General features: G+C 51.0%; 1 protein-coding gene across 1 annotated transcript in view; it reads right to left on the bottom strand.

Annotated features, from left to right (window-relative positions):
* MOGAT2 (monoacylglycerol O-acyltransferase 2) overlaps positions 1 to 19365 on the bottom strand; it is a 49332-nt gene extending 29967 nt beyond the window's left edge. The window contains exons 1-3 of the mRNA XM_068139295.1: positions 19351 to 19365; positions 19052 to 19185; positions 5719 to 5897 (exon numbers count right to left, since the gene is read on the bottom strand). Coding sequence (XP_067995396.1) covers positions 5719 to 5897; positions 19052 to 19145 — 273 coding nt within the window. The 5' untranslated portion in view covers positions 19146 to 19185; positions 19351 to 19365. The remainder of the gene's footprint in view (positions 1 to 5718; positions 5898 to 19051; positions 19186 to 19350) is intronic.
* Positions 19366 to 19600: the final 235 nt, after the last annotated feature.

Raw genomic sequence — 19600 nt, 5'->3', positions numbered from 1 at the left:
TTCTATTCTATTCTATTCTATTCTATTCTATTCTATTCTATTCTATTCTATTCTATTCTATTCTATTCTATTCTATTCTATTCTATTCTATTCTATTCCATTCCATTCCATTCCATTCCATTCCATTCCATTCCATTCTTACATCCAGCCAAAGCTCCCCTGGTGGAGCTTGAGACTGTGTCCTCTTGTTCTGGTGCTGGTCGCCTGGGAGAAGAGACCAACCCCCACCTGGCTACATCCTCTCTTCAGGGAGTTGTAGAGAGCAATAAGGTCACCCCTAAGCCTTCTCAGGGTAAACAACTCCAGCTCCCTCAGCCTCTCCTCGTAGGGCTTGTGCTCAAGGCTTCTCCCCAGCCTCACTGCCCTTCTCGTTCAAGTGTCTCAATGTCCTTCCTAAACTGAGGAGCCCAGAACTGGACAGAGGACTCCAGGCGTGGCCTAAACAGTGCAGAGTACAGGGCAGGATGACTTCCCTACTCCTGCTGGCCACACTAGTCTTGATCCAGGCCAGGATGCCATTGGCCTTCTTGGCCACCTGGGCACACTGCTGGCTCCTGTTCAGCATAGTGTCAACCAGTACCCCCAGGTCCCTTTCTTCCTGGCTGCTCTTGTGTGATAAATGGTCACAGAAGCACTTAGCAAGGGCTGCTAAATTCTGTATTCTCTTAAAAGTCTTTGAGCACAGGAAAAAAAAAAAGGCAGAAGGCTGAGAAAATGTTTCAGGGAGATGTTTTGGAGCTGGACTCAATGATCCTCATCAGTCCCTTCCAATCTGAGAGATACTATGACTCATAAAATAGTATCACAGTATCACAGTATCACAGTATCACCAAGGTTGGAAGAGACCTCGAGGATCATCAAGTCCAACCTGTCACCACAGACCCATGACTAGACCATGGCACCAAGTGCCACATCCAATCCCCTCTTGAACACCTCCAGGGACGGTGACTCCACCACCTCCCTGGGCAGCACATCCCAATGACGAAAGACTCTCTCAATGTAGAACTTTCTCCTCACCTCGAGTCTAAACCTCCCCTGACGCAGCTTGTGACTGTGTCTCCTTGTTCTGGTGCTGGTTGCCTGGGAGAAGAGACCAACCCCCTCCTGGTTACAACCACCTTTCAGGTAGTTGTAGAGGGCAATGAAGGTCACCCCTGAGCCTCCTCTTCTCAAGGCTAAGCAATCCCAGCTCCCTCAGCCTCTCCTCATAGGGCTGTGCTCAAGGCCTCTCCCCAGCCTTGTTGCCCTTCTCTGGACATGTTCAAGTGTCTCAATGTCCTTCTTAAACTGAGGGGCCCAGAACTGGACACAGCACTCAAGGTGTGGCCTAACCAGTGCAGAGTACAGGGGCACAATGTCTTCACTACTGCTGACCACACTATTCCTAATGCAGTCCAGGATGCCATTGGCCTTCTTGGCCTTGGGCACACTGCTGGCTCATGTTTAGGTGGCTGTCCATCAGTACCCCCAGGTCCCTCTCTGTTTGGGAGCTCTCCAGCCACTCTGACCCCAGCCTGTAGCTCTGCATGGGATTGCCATGGCCAAAGTGTAGCACCTGGCACTTGGACTTGTTGAATGCCATCCTGTTGGACTCTGCCCATCTGTGCAGTCGATCAAGGTCCCTCTGCAGAGCCTTTCCACCCTCTAACTGACCAACATCTGCTCCTAACTTGGTGTCATCTGCAAACTTGCTGATGACTGACTCAATCCCCTCATCCAGATCATCAGTGAAGATGTTGAAGAGGACAGGGCCCAGCACTGATCCCTGGGGGACGCCACTGGTGACTGGCTGCCAGCTGGATGCGGCACCATTCACCACCACTCTCTGGGCTTGGCCCTCCAGCCAGTTCCTAACCCAGCACATAGTGTAATGGTCCAATCCACGGGCTGATAGCTTAGCCAGCAGTTTGCTGTGGGGGGCAGTGTCAAAGGCCTTGCTGAAGTCCAGGTAGACCACATCCTCAGGCCTCCCCATATCCACCAGACGGGTCACCTGATCATAGAAGGAGATCAGGTTGGAGAGGCAGGATCTGCCCTTCCTAAATCCATGTTGGCTGGACCTGAGTCCTTGGCCATCCTTCAGGTGTGCAGTTATTGCCACCAGGATAATCTGCTCCATCATTTTCCCTGGCACTGAGGTCAGGCTGACTGGCCTGGAGTTTCCAGGTTCCTCCATCCGACCTTTCTTATTAATGGGGACCACATTGGCCAGTTTCCAGTCACCTGGGACCTCACCGGTGAGCCAGGACTGGAGGAAAATGATGGAACTGGAGGAAAATGATGTAATTGATTGATTGACTGATTGGTTACAATATTTTAGTATTGTTTTGGTATCTGCTGTCTCTTGGTGGAGCTGAATCTCACTTGTACAAGATCCTCCTGGGGAAACACTGCACTGAACCCTGTCTGCCTTCATGCAGGGAGCTGCCGCTAAACCCAGGGGCCATGCTCCCTCTACTGGTCTTACTGGTCCGTCTGTAGAGTGAGGATGATGAGGCACTGCAACGGGCTGTCCAGGGTGGTTGTGGATGTCCCCTCCAGCAATGGGCTCTTGTGGCCAAGAAGGTCAATGCCATACTGGGGTGGATTAGAAGAAGAGTGGTTACTAATTGTAGATAGGTTCTCCTCCCCCTCTACTCTGCCCTGGTGAGGCCACATCTGGCATAGTGTGTCCAGTTCTGGGCCCCTCAGTTCAAGAAGGACCTCAGGGAACTGCTTGAAAGAGTCCAGCACAGAACCACAAAAGTAATGAAGGCAGTGGAACATCTTCCTTCTGAGGAGAGACTGAGGGAGCTGAGGGCTCTGTAGCTTGGAGAGGAGGATCCTGAGAGGTGACCTCATTGCTGTTGATAAAGATGTGCAGGATGAGTGCCAAGAAGCTGGAGCCAGGCTCTGCTGGGTGATGCCCAATGACAGCACAAGAGGCAATGATGGAAGCTGAGGCATAGGGAGTTCCATGGAAACAGGAGGCAAAATATTTTCCCTGTGAGTGTGACAGAAGAGTGGAACAGGCTGCCCAGGGGTGGAGTGGAGTCTCCCTCTCTAGAAATATTCAAAACCCACCTGGATGTGTTCCTGTGTGATCTGCTCTAGGTGGTGCTGTTCTGGAAGGGGGGTTGGACTGGATGAGCTTTTGAGGTGTCTTCCAGCCCCTGATATTCTGTGATTCTCACTGGAGGCATCCAAAACCAGGTTGGATGAGGCCTTGAACAACTTGGTTTAGTGGAAGGTGTCCCTGTCCATGGGGGTTTTGTTGGAACTGGATGATCTTTAAGGTCCCTTCCAACACAACCCAGTCTATAATTCTTTCATATTCTCCCTGCCTGGCAGTAACACCCTGGTAGGGAAGGACAGACAGGCAGCATGGGGTTCAGGAGGTGATTTCTAGGTCCTGAAAAAAGGGTAGGAGATCTCACTGGGCTGAGCTGGTAGTGAAGATTCAGCAGAGAGGTTGGTCTGACATTGGTCAAGGAGCAGTTTATGGCCACAACTTAATTTATGGGAGGTATTGCATAGAATCACTACAGGCACATAAATAGCTGGTGGCAGTTCTAGCATTTTCCAAGGCAACCTTGAGAAGAATTTATTAGGAAGCCACTGAATGTTTCCTATTAAACATCATAAAATATTACCTGTCCATTGTGAGAAAACTCACCAGAAGCCTTCCTGGAATTTGTTCCCATTCCTCCCCAGGAGCTTATAATACACATTCTGGGGACCTTGCTTTGAAGCCTTGAACACCCCCAGGGAGGAGACATCCTCAACCTCCCTGGGGGTTCCCACTACAGAGTCTCACCACCCTCATGCTGAAAACTTCTTCCTCCCTTTGCTTGAAACCATTCCAAACCCTTGGCCTGGCTCTAGACACCCTTAGCAAAAGTCCCTCTGCAGCCTTCCTGCAGGATCCCTTCAGCTATTGCAAGGCCCCCTGGGAGCCGTCTCTTCTCCAGGCTGAACAGCCCCAGCTCACTCAGCCTGGCCTCAGAGCAGAGCTGCTCCAGCCCTTGGATCATCTTTGTGGCCTCCTCTGGACTCACTCCAACAGCTCTGTGCCTTTCTTATCCTGAGGACACCAGAACTGGATGCAGTATTCAAGGTGGGGTCTCCCAATGATGTTGCTCTTCTGGGGTGATGTAGTTTGCCCTGATATTGAGCAGTGTTTCCACTCTGATGGAAAGGAGAACCTTTACTGGGACACACTGCCTATGTAACCAAGTAGTGGCTTAGCAAAGTCCCCATTTTACCTGCAGCACTAGGGTCAATATTGTCCTGAATTGTGGCCTTCAAAAGGGACTGAACAAACCCAGTTATCTCAACCTTTCCTCACATGGCATCTTCTCAGTCCTTGAATCACCTTGGTGTCCCTTCTCTGGACCTTCTCCCACCTGTCCTCATCTGTTTTTTGTAAGAGAAGATAACATTCCAGTGGCCTGACCAGTGCTGAGTAGAGAGGCAAAGATCAGTCATCTGTACCAAAGTAAATCAGGAGACATTACCAAAGTTTTTCTCAATGAGGATTCTATGAGACAGTTGATTCTGCCACTTTGCTCTGGGGAGACCTCACATGGAGAAATACATCCAGGTCTGGAGCCCTCGATACAGGAAGGATGTGGAGCTGATGGAGCAGGTCCAGAGGAGGGCCATGGAAATTATCAGGGGCTTAGAGCATCTCTACTATGAGGACAGGCTGAGGGAGCTGGGGGCGTTCAGCCTGGAGAAGAGCAGATACTGGGGAGACTTAATAGAAGCCTTCCAGTGCCTGCAGTGACAGGACAAGGAGCAATGGCTTCAAACCAGAGGAAAGCAGATTTAGATTGCATGTGAGGAACAAGTTCTGCACCATGAGTGCGCTGGAACACTGGAACAGGTTGCCCAGGGAGGTGGTTGAGGCCTCATCCCTGGAGATACTCAAGGTGAGGGCAACCTGTTCTAGTTGAGGATGTCCCTGCTGAGTGCAGAGGGGATTGGACTGAATGACCTTTGGAGGTCCCTTCCAACCCAGACCATTCTGTGTTCCCTAACTGCTGGAATGCAGCAAGGTTCACTGGGGGTGCAAAAGGCAGCTGATTGGAGGGTGTGGTTATGAATATGATGGTCAACATTTTTACACAATCACAGAATCAACCAGCTTGGAAGAGACCTTCAAGATCATCAAGTCCAACCAATCACCCAATCCTATCTAATCAACCAGACCATGGCACTAAGTGGCTCATCCAGGCTTTTCTTAAACTCCTCCAGGGATGCTGACCCCACCACCTCCCTGGGCAGCACATTCCCAGGGCCAATCTCTCTTTCTGAGAAGAATTTTTTTCTAAGATTAAGTCTAAACTTTCCCCTGCACAACTTGAGACTGTGTCCTCTTGTTCTGGTGCTGGTTGCCTGGGAGAAGAGACCAACCCCCACCTGGCTACAACCTCCCTTCAGGTAGTTGTAGAGAGCAATGAGGTCTCCCCTGAGCCTCCTCTTCTCCAGGCTAAGCAACCCCAGCTCCCTCAGCCTCTCCTCATAGGGCTGTGCTCTCCCCAGCTTTGTTGGCCCTTCTCATATTCTGTTTGTTGCCCTTATTGTTCAGGTCTTGCAGAAAGCTGGAAAGGCAATCCTTCAACAATGACCTACCAGCAACCCATGCCACAACTGCTGGTCCTAGATTGCTTCCAAATATCAAGGCAAATTTTGTCCCTGAATCCTCTCCGAGCTTGAGGGGTTGGTGTCACTTACCGTGAGGGGGAAATAGTCCTTCATGTACCTCCAGACCACGCAGTTCCTCAAGAAGTGGATCCTCCTCCCACCAGTCCTGGGTTTTTCCCTGTCTAGCAGCCACCACACAGAGTAGAGGACAGTGACCAGCCAAAACCGAGTGAAGAGGAGGCCGATGAAGGCAACCACGCAGCACTGTGCTGAGAGAAGAGCCAGCAGTGAGTTGGCAGTTGGGTTGGGTGGACTCTGGGAGACTAATGATTCACAGACCCACAGAAACATTCAGGTTGCAAAAGACCCTCAGGATCACCAAGTCCAACCCAGAACTCTACTCTGCAAGGGTCACTCTTAAACCATAGCTCCAAACTACCTTGAAACATGTCCAGGGCTGGGGACTCAGTCACCTCCCTGCCCAGCACATTCCAGTGCCTGACCACTCCTGCCATGAAGAAATGTTTCCTAATGTCCAGCTGTCCAGTCTAAACCTACCCAGGCACAGCTTGAGGCCATTCCCTCTTGTTCTGTCACTAATGACCTGGGAGAAGAAACCAGCAGCAGCCTCTCCACAATGTCCTTTCAGGTAGTTGTAGACAGCAATGAGGTCTCCCCTCAGCCTCCTCTTCTCCAAGCTAACCATCCCCAGCTTCTTTAGTTGCTCTCCATCACATTTATTCTCCAGGCCCTTCACAGCTTCCTTGCCCTCCTCTGCCCTGGCTCCAGCACCTCCACATCTCTCCTGCATTGAGGTGCCCAAAGCTGGACACAGCACTGGAGGTGTGGCCTGACCAGAGCTGAGTCCCAGGGGACAATTCCCTCCCTGCTCCTGCTGGACACAGCATTGCTGATGCCAGCCAGGAGGCCTTTGGCTTTCTTGGCCACCTGGGCACACTGATGGCTCCTCTTCAGCTGCTTGTCCATTAGCACCCCCAGGTCCCTTTCTGCCACACAGCTTTCCAGCCACTTGAAATTATTCTATGTGGACCTGAGATGGATCCCAGGCCTTCACTGGGCTTGCTGCTGAATTATTTCTCCAGTGTGAAGGCATTATTGACAGAGGGATGGATTCTTTCCTATCTGCCTCAGGAACCTGGAGGAGAACTAAGCATCCTCCTTGCAGCAATCACCTGTTTCTCCAATGGTCACCCTGTCCCCCTTTTCCCACGAGTCTGACAGACTTCTCAGAGTATCCTCATGGATCTTTATCTCTTTCCCTTCTGGCTCTTCTCTGGAGTGAGGCTGATCTCTGCAGCAATAATCACAGAAGCATAGAACTGTTTTGGTTGGAAGAGACCTCTAAGATTGAGTGCAGCTGTCAACCTGAGACCAGTACACCACGTCCTGAAGTTCTGTATCCAGTCATATCTCAAACATCAAGGGATCAGGCCCAGCCAGCATGCGTTTAAGAGGGGCAGTTCCTGCCTGACCAACCTGATCTCCTTTTATGATCAGGTGACCGCCTGGTGGGTGTGGGGCAGGCTGTGGCTGTAGTATACCTGGACTTCTGCAAGGCCTTTGTCACCATCCCCCACAGCAAACTCCTGGCCAAGCTGTCAGCCCATGGCTTGGACAGCAGCACTCTGAGCTGGGTTAGGAACTGGCTGGAGGGCCGAGCTCAGAGAGTGGTGGTGAATGGTGCCACATCCAGCTGGCAGCCAGTCATCAGTGGTGTGCCCCAGGGATCAGTGCTGGGCCCTGTGCTCTTTAACATCTTTATTGATGATCTGGATGAGGGCATTGAGTCCATCATCAGTAAATTTGCTGATGACACCAAGCTGGGGGCAGGAGTTGATCTGCTGGAGGGTAGAGAGGCTCTGCAGAGGGATCTCAACAGGCTGGACAGATGGGCAGATTCCAAGGGCATGAGATTGAACACATCCAAGTGCCAGGTGCTGCACATTGGCCACAACAACCCCAGGCAGTACTACAGGCTGGGGTCAGAGTGGCTGGAGAGCAGCCAGGCAGAGAGGGACCTGGGGGTAGTGGTTGATGGTAGGCTGAACATGAGCCTGCATTGTGCCCAGGTGGCCAAGAGGGCCAATGGCATCCTGTCCTGCATCAGGAACAGTGTGGCCAGCAGGAGCAGGGAGGTCATTCTGCCCCTGTACATTGCACTGGTTAGGCCACACCTTGAGTCCTGTGTCCAGTTCTGGGCCCCTCAGTTTAGGAAGGAGGTTGACTTGCTGGAACATGTCCAGAGAAGGGCAACAATGTTGGTGAGGGGTTTGGAACACAGCCCTGTGAGGAGAGGCTGAGGGAGGTGGGGTTGCTTAGCCTGGAGAAGAGTAGACTCAGGGGAGACCTTATTGCTCTCTACAACTACATTAAAGGAGGTTGTAGACAGGCAGAGGTTGGTCTCTTCTCCCAGGCAACCAGCAGCAGAACAAGAGGACACAGTCTCAGGCTGCACCAGGGGAGGTTTAGGTTGGATGTTAGGAAGAAATTCTACACAGAGAGAGTGATTTGCCATTGGAATGTGCTGCCCAAGGAGGTGGTGGAGTCACCATCACTGGAGGTGTTCAGGAGGAGACTTGATAGGGTGCTTGGTGCCATGGTTTAGTTGATTAGGTGGTGTTGGATGATAGGTTGGACACGATGATCTTGAAGGTCTCTTCCAAGCTGGTTTATTCTGTTCTGTTCTGTTCTGACACCTCCAGGGATGGTGACTCTACCACCTCCCTGAAATGGCAGCAAAGTGGAGAACCATCCTCTGCCTATAGAGTCCTCACTAGCTTTGTCCTGTGCTATCCATTTATCATTTCAGTTGTAGCCTTGATTTTTGACTTCTTATCTTCCCGTTTAGAAGGTTTTACTCTTTATTGATTTTTTTTTTTCCTTATTGATTTTGGACCTTTTCCTCCACTTCTTAGGTTCACTCTCAGCTCCAGTCCCAGCCTCTAGAGGATTTTTTGAGTTCTTTCAGCTCAATGTCATCTCAAATTTTATAAGAAAGGTCAACTCCATTCCCTGATTTGGGACTTTCCCAAGACATTAGAGAATTTTCTGAGCCACTTCCAGTTAGTGCTTGGCTTTGCCCTCTACCTCCCACCTCCCTCCTGTGCTTTGTGTTTTGGCACAGGAACAGGACAAGAAAATTCTGTGTGCAAAGAAGCATCACCTCGTAGATCAAAACCCCCTCAAGCCCATCACTGCCTGCCTGCAGAGCCTGGGAAGTGTTGATGGCCACCAAGTTGCCATCCTAAAAAGTCCCTGGGAAGAGGTGTGTCCCTTTCATCTGTCCCTCTAAAAGCCTAACCTGCAATGAATCTGCATCTGGGGAGGAACAACAACAGGCACCAGGACAGGTTAGAGGCTGCCCTGCTGGAGAGCAGCTCCATGGAGAAAGACCTTGGAGTGCTGGTGGGCAAGCAAGTGCTGCAGGGGACAGCAATGTGTCCTGGTGGCCAAGAAAGCCAATGGCATCCTGGGGTGCAGCAAGAGAAGTGTGGCCAGCAGGGCCAGGGAGGTTCTTCTGCCCCTCTGCTCAGCCGTGGTGAGACCACAGCTGCAATCCTGTGTCCAGTTTAGGGCTTCCTAATTTGAGAAAGACAGGGAACTGCTAGAGAGGGTCCAACAAAGAGCCCCATGGATGATTAAGAGACTTGAACATCTTTGCTGTGAAGAAAGACTGAGAGCCCTGAGGCTGTTTAATCTGGAGAAGAGAAGGCTGAGAGTGGATCTGATCAATGTCTGTAAATATCTGAGGGATGGGTGTCAGGAGGAGGGGGGCAGGCTCTTCTCAGTGACACCCAATAATAGGACAAGGAGTAATGGATATAAAACTAGAACACAGGAGGTTCCAACTCAATATGAGGAGAAAGTTCTTTACAATGAGGGTGCCAGAGCCCTGGAGCAGGCTGCCCAGAGAGGTTGTGGGGTCTCCTTCTCTGGAGACTTTCCAAACCCACCTGGATGCCTTCCTGTGCAGACTACCCTGGGAGATGCTGCTGTGGCAGGGGGGTTGGACTCTGAACTCTGGAGGTCCCTTCCAACCTCTAATGTTCTGTGGTACTGTGTGAATCCTTCGGGTCAGAACAAGCCACTGCTCCTATCTGGTCTTTATAACTCTTGATGAGAGCAGAATACAGCATGAAAGGTAATTAGGCCAAGAAGAATGGATTTAAGCTGGAAGAGGGGAGATTTAGGCAGAAATTCATTACCATGAGAGTGGGGAGACACTGGAACAGGTTGCCCAGGGAGGTCATGGATGCCATCACCCTGGAGGTGTTCAAGCCCAAGCTGAATGAGGCCTTGAGCAACCTGGGCTAGTGGAAGGTGTCTCTGCCTGTGGCATGGGGGTTGGAACCAGATGATCCTTAATGTCTCTTCCAACCCAACCCACTCTATGGATCTATGCAATGCAGCTCCAGGGTCTAGATGACAAATCAACACTGTTGGAGACTGCCAGTTTGCTGCACCCAGGAGCCAGGTGATTGCTGCAAGAGAGTGCAAGGCTTCATTCTCTTTTCATCTTACCATGCAAAGCTCAAAGTACATTCTGCAAGATGAAGGAGTTGTTCTGGTCCAAATTCAGGCACTTATCATTCAAGGGAGGCTTTATCTTGCCATTGTAATGATTATATTAATCATTACACATCATAATTAATTTCTGCCTCCATTCTATTGCAATTCAGAATTTGCACACAGTGACCTCCACTCAATCTTATGATGATCCCTTTTTGTGTGTGCTTGGAACACCTCCTGTTGTCCTGGTTGCTGTGGGAAAGGAACCCGTTCCTGACCCCCAAATGGACCATTCCATCCCCAGGCTGGACCTTCAGTCTCAAAGTTGCTGTGAATGGCACCAAGGAAACAGGAAAGTTCCAGTCAAGGTACAGCTAAATCCTGCTGGCTGTATCCAAACCTATCCCAACCTTCACAGAATGACAGATTGCTGGGGGTTAGAAGGGAATTCTGGAAATCATCTAGTCCAGTCCCCTCAGGTCTCTCAGCCCTTCCTCCTCACAGAGCTGCACCAGGTCCCTCAGCATCTTCCGAGACTCCACTGCACTCTCTCCAGCAGTTTCCTGTCGCTCTTGAACTGGGCAGCCCAGAGCTGGACACAGGACCCCAGGCTTGACATCCCTAGGGCAGAGTAGAAGGGGAGGAGAACTTCCCTTCACCTGCTGGCCACACTTTTCTTAGTGCACCCTGGGACACCAATGGTCTTTGGGCCACAGGGGCACATTGCTGGTTCATGCTGAACTTGCTACCTACCAGGACTCTTGGGTCCTTCTCTGCAGAGCTGCTTTCCAACAGGTCTCCCCTGGGGTTCTTCCTCCCCAGGTGCAGGATCTTACACTTGCCCTTGTTGAATTTCATGAGCTTCCTCTCCATCCAGCTCTCCAGCCTGGCCAGGTCTCACAGCTGGCAGCACAGCCTGACAGGGTGTCAGCCACCCCTCCCAGTTTGGTATCATCAGCAAACTGGCTGAGGCTCCACTCTGTCCCTTCAACCAGGTTGTTGATGAAGATATTGAACATGACCAGACTGAGTCCTGACCCCTGGGGGACACTGCAGGCCTCCAAGTACTGTGTCCAGTTCTGGGCCCCTCAATTTAAGAAAGACATTGAGACACTTGAATGTGTCCAGAGAAAGGCAACAAGGCTGGGGAGAGGCCTTGAGCACAGCCCTGTGAGGAGAGGCTGAGGGAGCTGGGGTTGTTTAGCCTGGAGAAGAGGAGGCTCAGGGGAGACCTTCTTGCTGTCTACAACTACCTGAGGAGTGGTTGTAGCCAGGAGGGGGTTGGCCTCATCTCCCAGGCAACCAACAACAGAACAAGAGAACACAGCCTCAAGCTGTGCCAGGGGAAGTATAGGCTCAAGATGAGGAGAAAGTTCTTCACTGAGAGAGTTGGTCACCATTGGGATGTGCTGCCCAGGGAGGTGGTGGAGTCACCATCCCTGGAGGTGTTCAGGAGGAGATTGGATGTGGCACTTGGTGCCATGGTCTAGGCATGAGGTCTGTGGTGACAGGTTGGACTTGATGATCTTTGAGGTCTTTTCCAACCTTGGTGATTCTATGATTCTAAGTAGACTCTGCACCACTGATCACAGCCCTCAGAGCTCTGTCCTTCAGCCACTTCTCCATCCACTCCTCCAACTTGCACTTCCTAAGCTTCCCCATGAGGATGTTATGGGAGAGAGTGCCCAAAGCCTTGCTGAAGCCAAGGTAGACAACATCCACTGCCCTCCCCTCATCTGCCCAGCCACTCACAGCATTGCAGGAGGCTGTCAGATTGGTCAGGCATCATTTCCCCTTTCTGATTCCACACTGACTACTATTTCTGATTAATTTTGGGGCTGTATTTTCACAGAATCACAGTATCACCAGAGTTGGAAGAGCCCTCAAAGATCATCGAGTCCAACCTATCACCACAGACCTCGTGACTAAACCATGGCACCAAGTGCCACATCCAATCTCCTCTTGTCAAAAAGGGAACCCTCTGCACCACTGCCTGATGTGTGAGGGGGAATCACCATGACTGCCTGGATCAAGGGAGGTTGCTGTTCCCCTTTCCAACCTAATTGCAGACATCTGTTTGTGATGCCCTCTAACTCTCCAATGAAAACATGGTAGAGGCAGTGGGATCTTATCAGTTAGACCTTACCTGGTCTGACTTATCTTATCTGGACCACTATTGGCAAGATATTTGGCACAAAGCTGTATCACTGCTTCCTGACAACCATGTCAAGTCCTTTGTCTGGGTCCACCACCAGCCCTGATGTCCAGGACTTTGTGCTTTTCAGGTCTTCTGGCTGGGACCATCACCAACCCCATTGCCCAGGACTTTATGCTCTGCAAACTGACTCCAGGGTCCCTTAACTGGCACTGACCCAGCCTGGTTTAGGTTACACAGGTGACTCTTCACATCACAGAGTCTTCTTGTTCTCCAAGCTGCTGAAAAAAACCCATCCCACCCAAGACAGGGCCAAATTCTGTATCCATTTGAGGTAAGGGCTAGAAGGAGGGACCTGTGCACCAGGAGCAAAGTCAGGGTTTGGTTTCTACTCCTGCAAATCCCAAGTCTTTCCTAAATCCACACCAGAGGGCATTCCTGAATCCACACATTCTCCCTCCTTTATGGATCATCTCCTAGAGGTAGAGCAGCAAGGAGAGCCTAAAGCCACCTCCTTGCTGCTTCTGCTTCTTTTCTGCAGGACAGAGCTGGAGGCTGCAGAGTCATCCAGTCTAACCCCCCTGCAGTCTGCAGAGACATCTTCAACTAGATCAGGCTGCACAGAGCCCCATCCAACCTGACCTGTTCTCAGGGATAGAATCATAGAATTGTCAGAGTCGGAAGGGACCTCAAGGATCAGCCAGTTCCAAACCCCCTGCCATGGGCAGGGACACCTCACACCAGATCAGGTTGCTCAGAGCCACATCCAGCCTGGGACGTCTACCACCTCCTTGCTTCCTCTGCTTCTTTTCTGCAGGACAGGGCTGGAGGGATATGTGGCAAACATTAATATTTGCTTGTTGGGAGGCTGTTCTCTATGGTCATTGCTTCCTTCCCTTGAAGAAATCAGAAGCAATGAAATTTTCTGAGCTGGGATCTACTTCAGAGCTGCTCAGACGAGTGCCATACTACCCTCAAGATCTGCTCTCCTACAAACAACTGTCATTTGCTGGGCTACCTGCCAGACAAACACTTTAAAGGCCATTGTAAACATGGCATTAGGCACTGGGCCAGCGAATCTCAGCAGATATCTCCATCCTGGGGCCAAACTTCAGCCTAGGTACAACCCACAGTGCCCACAAGGCAGCCTGCAGAGGGCTGTCAGATCTTGGAAGTGCTGCTGGAAGAGATGACAACCTGTCAGGATGGGGATGGGGGCAATCCTGCAAGTCCTTGGCTTGCTACAAACCCATCTTTGAGCCCCATCACCTGCCACAGCAATGCAGAGTCAGACAAGCTCTCCAGCTTAGAATTGTAGAGTGAGTTGGGTTGGAAGGGACCACCTAGTTTCAATCTCCAGCTTGGTCAAGCCCCTCCATGGGGGATGTAGGCTCAATGAATACACAAATGGAGGTGAGATGTGGTTATAACAAGGCTCTGTGGTTATAGCACTGGAACAGGTTGCCCAGGGAGGAGTTTGGGGACCCCATCCCTGGACATATTCAAGGTGAGGCTCAACAGGGCTCTGGGCAACCTGAGCTAGTTGAGGATGTCCCTGGTGAGTGCAGAGGGGGTTGGACTGGATGACTTTTGGAAGTCCCTTCCAACCCAAACCATTCTCTGATTCCATGATTATGGACTATGTTCTGTTTTCCAGGTGGTTTGTCTCAGGTTGGCACTGTGTGGCCTTTGAGCCAACTCCACTGATTGAAAGGGTTCAAAGTCTGGGTGCTGTGTGCTGGATCTACACAGAAGGTGTGCACAGACCTCCTGCCCCTGCCTTGGGTTTCACAGAATCATGAACTGCTTTGGGTTGGAAGACACCTTTAGAGGTCATCCAGTATGACCTCCCTGCAGTCTGCATGGACATCTTCAACTGGAGCAGGCTGCACAGAGCCCCATCCAACCTGACCTGTTCTCAGGGATGGGATATCTACAGCCCATCCAACCTGACCTGCTCCCAGGGATGGGATATCTACCAGCCCTCTGGACAACCTGGGCCAAGGTCTCACCACCCTCAGTGTAAAAAATGTCTTCTTTCTATCCAGTTTAAATTTCCCTCTTTTAGTTTCAAACCATCACCCCTTGTCCTGTCACCACAGACCCTTCTCAAAAATTGGTCCTCATCTTTTTCTTGGCCTTTTTGAGTCCTGGAAGACCACAAGAACAATCCCAACTCTCTCAGCCTGGCCTCAGCAGAGGATTGGATTGGAAGGGACCTTTAAAGGTCATCCAGTCCAATCCCCTATAGTCAGCACAGACCATCTTCAGATACATCAGGTTGCCCATCCAAATTGACCTGGAATGATTCCAAGTATAGGCCTCTCTGGGCAGCCTGGACCAGGGTCTCACCTCCATCACTGTAAAAATGTCTTCCTTGTATCTAGTCTGAATCCTTCTTTTTCAGTTTTAAGCTACCACCCCTTGTTCTGTCATAACAGGCCCCAGTAAAAGGTCTGTCCCCATCTCTTATCAGCATCTTTTAAGTCCTGCAAGGCCACCAGAAGGTATCCCTGGAGCCTCTCTTCTCCATGCTGAACAACCCCAACTCTCCCAGCCTGGTCTTACAGCAGAGGGCTTTCAGCCCTCCCAGCATGGCTGTGGCCTCCTACAGCCCTCCTCTAACAGGTCCCTGTCTGTGCTGAGGCCTCCAGAGCTGGCCTAGCACTGCAGGTGGGGTCTCTGCTAGCAGAGTACAGCAGGGTCCAGTAGAGGGGGCTGAGCAGAGTAGAAGAGGAAGTTTGCTTGCATGGGTTCAGCCCTACAGTGATATTTCTACATAGTGTGCCTGGAGCCCAAGCTTGAGTGCATAGAGACAGTGAAAATGAGAGGCAGTAGGAAGCAGTGCATAGGTTTGGGCACTGGTTTTGGTGCCCTGCAGAAGCTTGGCTCTGTTGTTTTAAAAGGGGGCACTGGTCAGCTCAGGGATCCTGCAAAGGGAAGTGTGATGGGGTCCCCACTCCATGACCTGCATCCCATTCTTGCACCATGCACTCTCCTTCCAGCAGCTGTCAGCATCTGAAGCAAATGTTTCCTGGTGTGAGCTATAACAGCACTGGTTCTGCTCAGGGATTTGGCTTCTTGGCTCAGGCTCTGCTCAGTGAGGGCAGTTTCTGAAGTTCAGGACAGGTTTGCACAACCAAGGGCTCTCTAGCAGTGAGAAGCTGGTGGGGAAAGTTACTGCCAAGGGTTGGGCTGCAGAAAGGCTCTGGCTGAGACTTGCTCCTGTGTAGACCAAGGGTGCTGCTGAACATTGTGTGCCAAGCTGGGGTGCAGTAAGTCAGAGGTAGCACCCGTGGGGATGAGCAAAGTGGAGAGGTGACCCTAAACTGACCAACAAGGGATTCAATCCCATGGATATCATCTTCAGGATCAAACTGACAGATCACCTGGGTCAAGCTTCTTCTTCAGTGTCTGAGGAGGCTCTGTCCCTTCTGCCTTCAACCCCAGTCCATAAGCTCCTGAAGCACTATACAGGTGAGGGATCACCAGGGTCAAGCCTCTTCTTCACAGATTGGTGGCCAAGGAGGACTCTCCCTGTTTTGCTTTTGATCCTGATCCTTTTGTTCTTGAATCAGCCCTGAAGAAAAGGCCTTGGGGGTGCTGGGGCAGGAGAAGCTCAACAGGAACAAGCAGTGAGCACTTGCAGCCCAGAAAGCCAGCCACAGCCTGGGCTGCAGCAAGAGAAGTGTGGCCAGCAGGGCCAGGGAGGGGATTCTGCCCCTCTGCTCCACTCTGCTGAGACCACACCTGGAGCTCTGTGTCCAGTTCTGGAGCCTCTGTGCCAGGAAGGATCTGGAGGTGCTGCAAGGTGTCCAGAGCAGGTCCACGAGGATGAGCAGAGGGCTGGAGCTGCTCTGCTATGGAGACAGACTGAGAGAGTTGGGGTTGTGCAGTCTGGAGAAGAGAAGGCTCTGAAGAGACATTCTTGTGGCCTTCCAGTATCTGAAGGGGGCTACAGGAAAGCTGGGGAGGGACTTTGGAGGGTGTCAGGGAGTGATAGGACTGGGGGGGATGGAGCAAAACTAGAAATGGGGACAGTCAAATTGGATGTTAGGAAGAAGTTGTTCCCCATGAGGGTGGTGAGACACTGGCACAGGTTGCCCAGGGAGGTGGTGGAAGCCTCATCCCTGGAGGTTTTGAAGGCCAGGCTGGATGTGGCTGTGAGCAACCTGCTGTAATGTGAGGTGTCCCTGCCCATGGCATGGGGGTTGGAACTGGCTGATCCTTGAGGTCCCTTCCAACCCTGACAATTCTATGATTCTATGAATCCAGTTTTTGAATCCAGCTCCTGAATCTGGTTCCTATTTGGTGCTGAGCCCAGGCTGGGACTTCCCCAGTGCCTACCACAGCATCAGTGATGATGAGGTAATTGCCTTCAGGGGCTGGGTTTGTATCTGTTTGTATCTATAGTTTGTACAGATATAAAAACGTATTTTAAATTACCATTTATTATCATTAATAATTATCAATAATAATTATCAATAATAATTAAGTCTACTTAATGATTATTGAACTTATTCTCTATAGTTATTGTTCTTCTTTTCATGAAAGCTGTTTCAGCTTTCTTTTCCAACCCCTAATTCCCTTTCCCCTCCCATTGGGAAGGGAGAAGGGTTACCAAAGATCCTCTGTCACTTGTCTAATGGCCAGCCCAGCCCTAACCAGTGGCAAAACGTCACCTGTTTTATTCTCAGTGCCCTTGCTGGGAGCATCCTCAAGGAAACCAGCAGCATGGACAACGCTGCTCTGTTGGGAAAGCACCAGGGTGGAGTTGCTGCACTCATCCAGCCCCCCCGTGGTGAGTGAATGAATCCCTCACCCCATGCCTGCCTTCTCACAGGATGCATTTGCACAACCATGGCAACAGCTGCCTGCAGGCAGCAGCTGCTGGGGTCTCTGGCAGCAGCTTGTGGCTGTGTTTTCAGCAGCCCTTTTCTGGCAGCAGCAGGACAATCCTGCCTCAGAGAGAATGGAGCAGCTGGTGGCCAAACCCTGCCCGTGGAAAGGCTGATCTCTGTGCCTGAGGGTTCGAAGTGAGCATAGCACAAGGTGTTTAGCTGAAATTCAGGATATCCTTCAGCACTGAGCTTTCACAGGGGTCAAACTGGTGGAAAGCTTCTGGGTGGAAAGCTTCTGTATGGAAAGCTCCAGGCTTAAAACACCCCCAAAACTTCATCAAATGAGTGCCATCAACTACTGGAATCACTCCAGAAAGTTTAGTTAGCAGCTTCTACCATTTCTTAACTGGGTTTTGTTTCACAGCACATCCCACAATACCACCCCCAAATCAAAGTATTCTAGGGAAAGCAAACAATCTCTGGAAGAGCAGACATGGAGCAGGTGTGGCTTTGGATTCATCCTTATTTGGACCAAGTTACATTTCCCTGCAGGAGGCAGAGCCTTGCCTTTCAAGCAGCTCCCTTCTACCCTCCTTGAGGTCACTTCCAACCCTAACAATGCTATGATTTTATTCCTCCCTCCTGACCATTTTCTGGCTTTCTGCTGGCTCCAGCAGCCACTTCCACCACTGAAGAGTCAAGGCCCAGCTCAAACCTGATGCCAAGAAGGGACAAAATGACAGGGCAAGTTGTTTTACTGGAAAACACTATTAAAGCTCTGTAAGCCCAGGCTGCATCCTTGCTGGGAATGAGAAAGGTTGCCCAGGGAGATAGTTGAGACCCCATGCCTGGAGCTATTCAAGGTGAGGCTCAAAAAGGCTCAGGGCAACCTGATCTAGCTGAGGATGTCCCTGCTGACTGCAGAGGGGGTTTGACTGAATGACCTTTGGAGGTCCCTTCCAACCCAAACCATTCTATGACTCTATAATTCCATGATTGGTCTATCCCTGGTGTACACCATAGCCATATCTCCACTACATGTCACCCCATCCAGGAACCAGGGAAGGAAAACCAAGCACAAGAGCAAGGAAGGAGATACCGAGCACCCCAGAATGTCCCAGTCTGGCTGATAGGATCCAGGGCTGCATGGCTTTTGCCAGATCTTCCCTCCCCTGTGAACAACACCCATGTCTCCTCCAGCAAGCTGGTGTACAGTGTGCATAAGAAGGTTGATCACAGCAGGGATCTCCTCTGTACTAGAAGAACTCAAGGTTAATAACACAAGGATGGGATGACACCATCTGCCCTGCCATCAGTGTGCTTTGTGCTAGCTCAGCGATCTGTGCCACCACTGCTATTCCAGGATTTCCCCTCCAGCTGAAGTAGAATCATAGAATCATAGAATTGTTAGAGTTGGAAGGGACCTCAAGGATCATCCAGTTCCAACCCCCCTGCCATGGGCAGGGACATCTCACACTACAGCAGGTTGCTCACAGCCACATCCAGCCCGGCCTTCAAAACCTCCAGGGATGAGGCTTCCACCACCTCCCTGGGCAACCTGTGCCAGTGTCTCACCACCCTCATGGGCAAGAACTTCTTCCTAACATCCAGTCTCAATTTCCCCACTTCTAGTTTTGCTCCATCCCCCCCAGTCCTATCACTCCCTGACACCCTCCAAAGTCCCTCCCCAGCTTTCCTGTAGCCCCCTTCAGATACTGGAAGGCCACGAGAAGGTCTCCTGGGAGCCTTCTCTTCTCCAGACTGAACAACCCCAACTCTCTGATCTGGTTGAAGATGTCCCTGCTTTCTACAGGGGTGTTGGACTGGATGAGCAAAGTTCCCTTCCAACCCAAACCATTCTGTGATTCTCAAAGAAGGAAAAGGAGTTGTCTCTTACCTAGACACACAAAGCTGAAGACCCATTGAGCCACTGATGCTGTCTGAAGCCTTCTCTGGAGTGGCAAAGAGCGGGGAGCAAACTCAATCTTCATCTTGGGCTTGGTGTGCAGGTCTCCAAAGGAGAAGGAAGCTCTGCAGGTGGCAAATGCAAAGTGCAAAGTCACCTGTCAGTATTTACCCAGTTGTGCTGCACAGAGATTGTGCAAAGTACAGTGGTGCTGGTGGCTGCCCCATGGCCACCTTCCTGTACAGGGCACTGCCAGGAGGTGTGATCAGCTTTATGCCAACATGACTCACATTGTGGTTAGACAGTGAGGGTTTGCCCTAGGCAGACTAGAAAAGCAGGCTCAGGAGAACCTCATGAGGTTCAACAAGGCAAAGTCCAAGGTTCAGGAGCTGGGTCAAGGTAATCCTTGTTATCAATCCTTGTTATCAATCAATTGAGAGCAGCCCTGCAGAAAAGGACTTGGGAATACTGGGGGATGAGAAGCTGGACATAGGCCAGCAATGCGCACTTGAAGCCTCAAAGGCCAGTGGCAGCCTGGGC

Source organism: Melanerpes formicivorus, unplaced genomic scaffold, assembly GCF_026170545.1.
Source record: "Melanerpes formicivorus ecotype bairdi unplaced genomic scaffold, bMelFor1.0.p_v2 SCAF_1, whole genome shotgun sequence".
NCBI lineage: Eukaryota > Metazoa > Chordata > Aves > Piciformes > Picidae > Melanerpes > Melanerpes formicivorus.
Note: the sequence above shows the minus strand (reverse complement) of the source record. Positions and strands in the feature narration are given on the sequence as shown.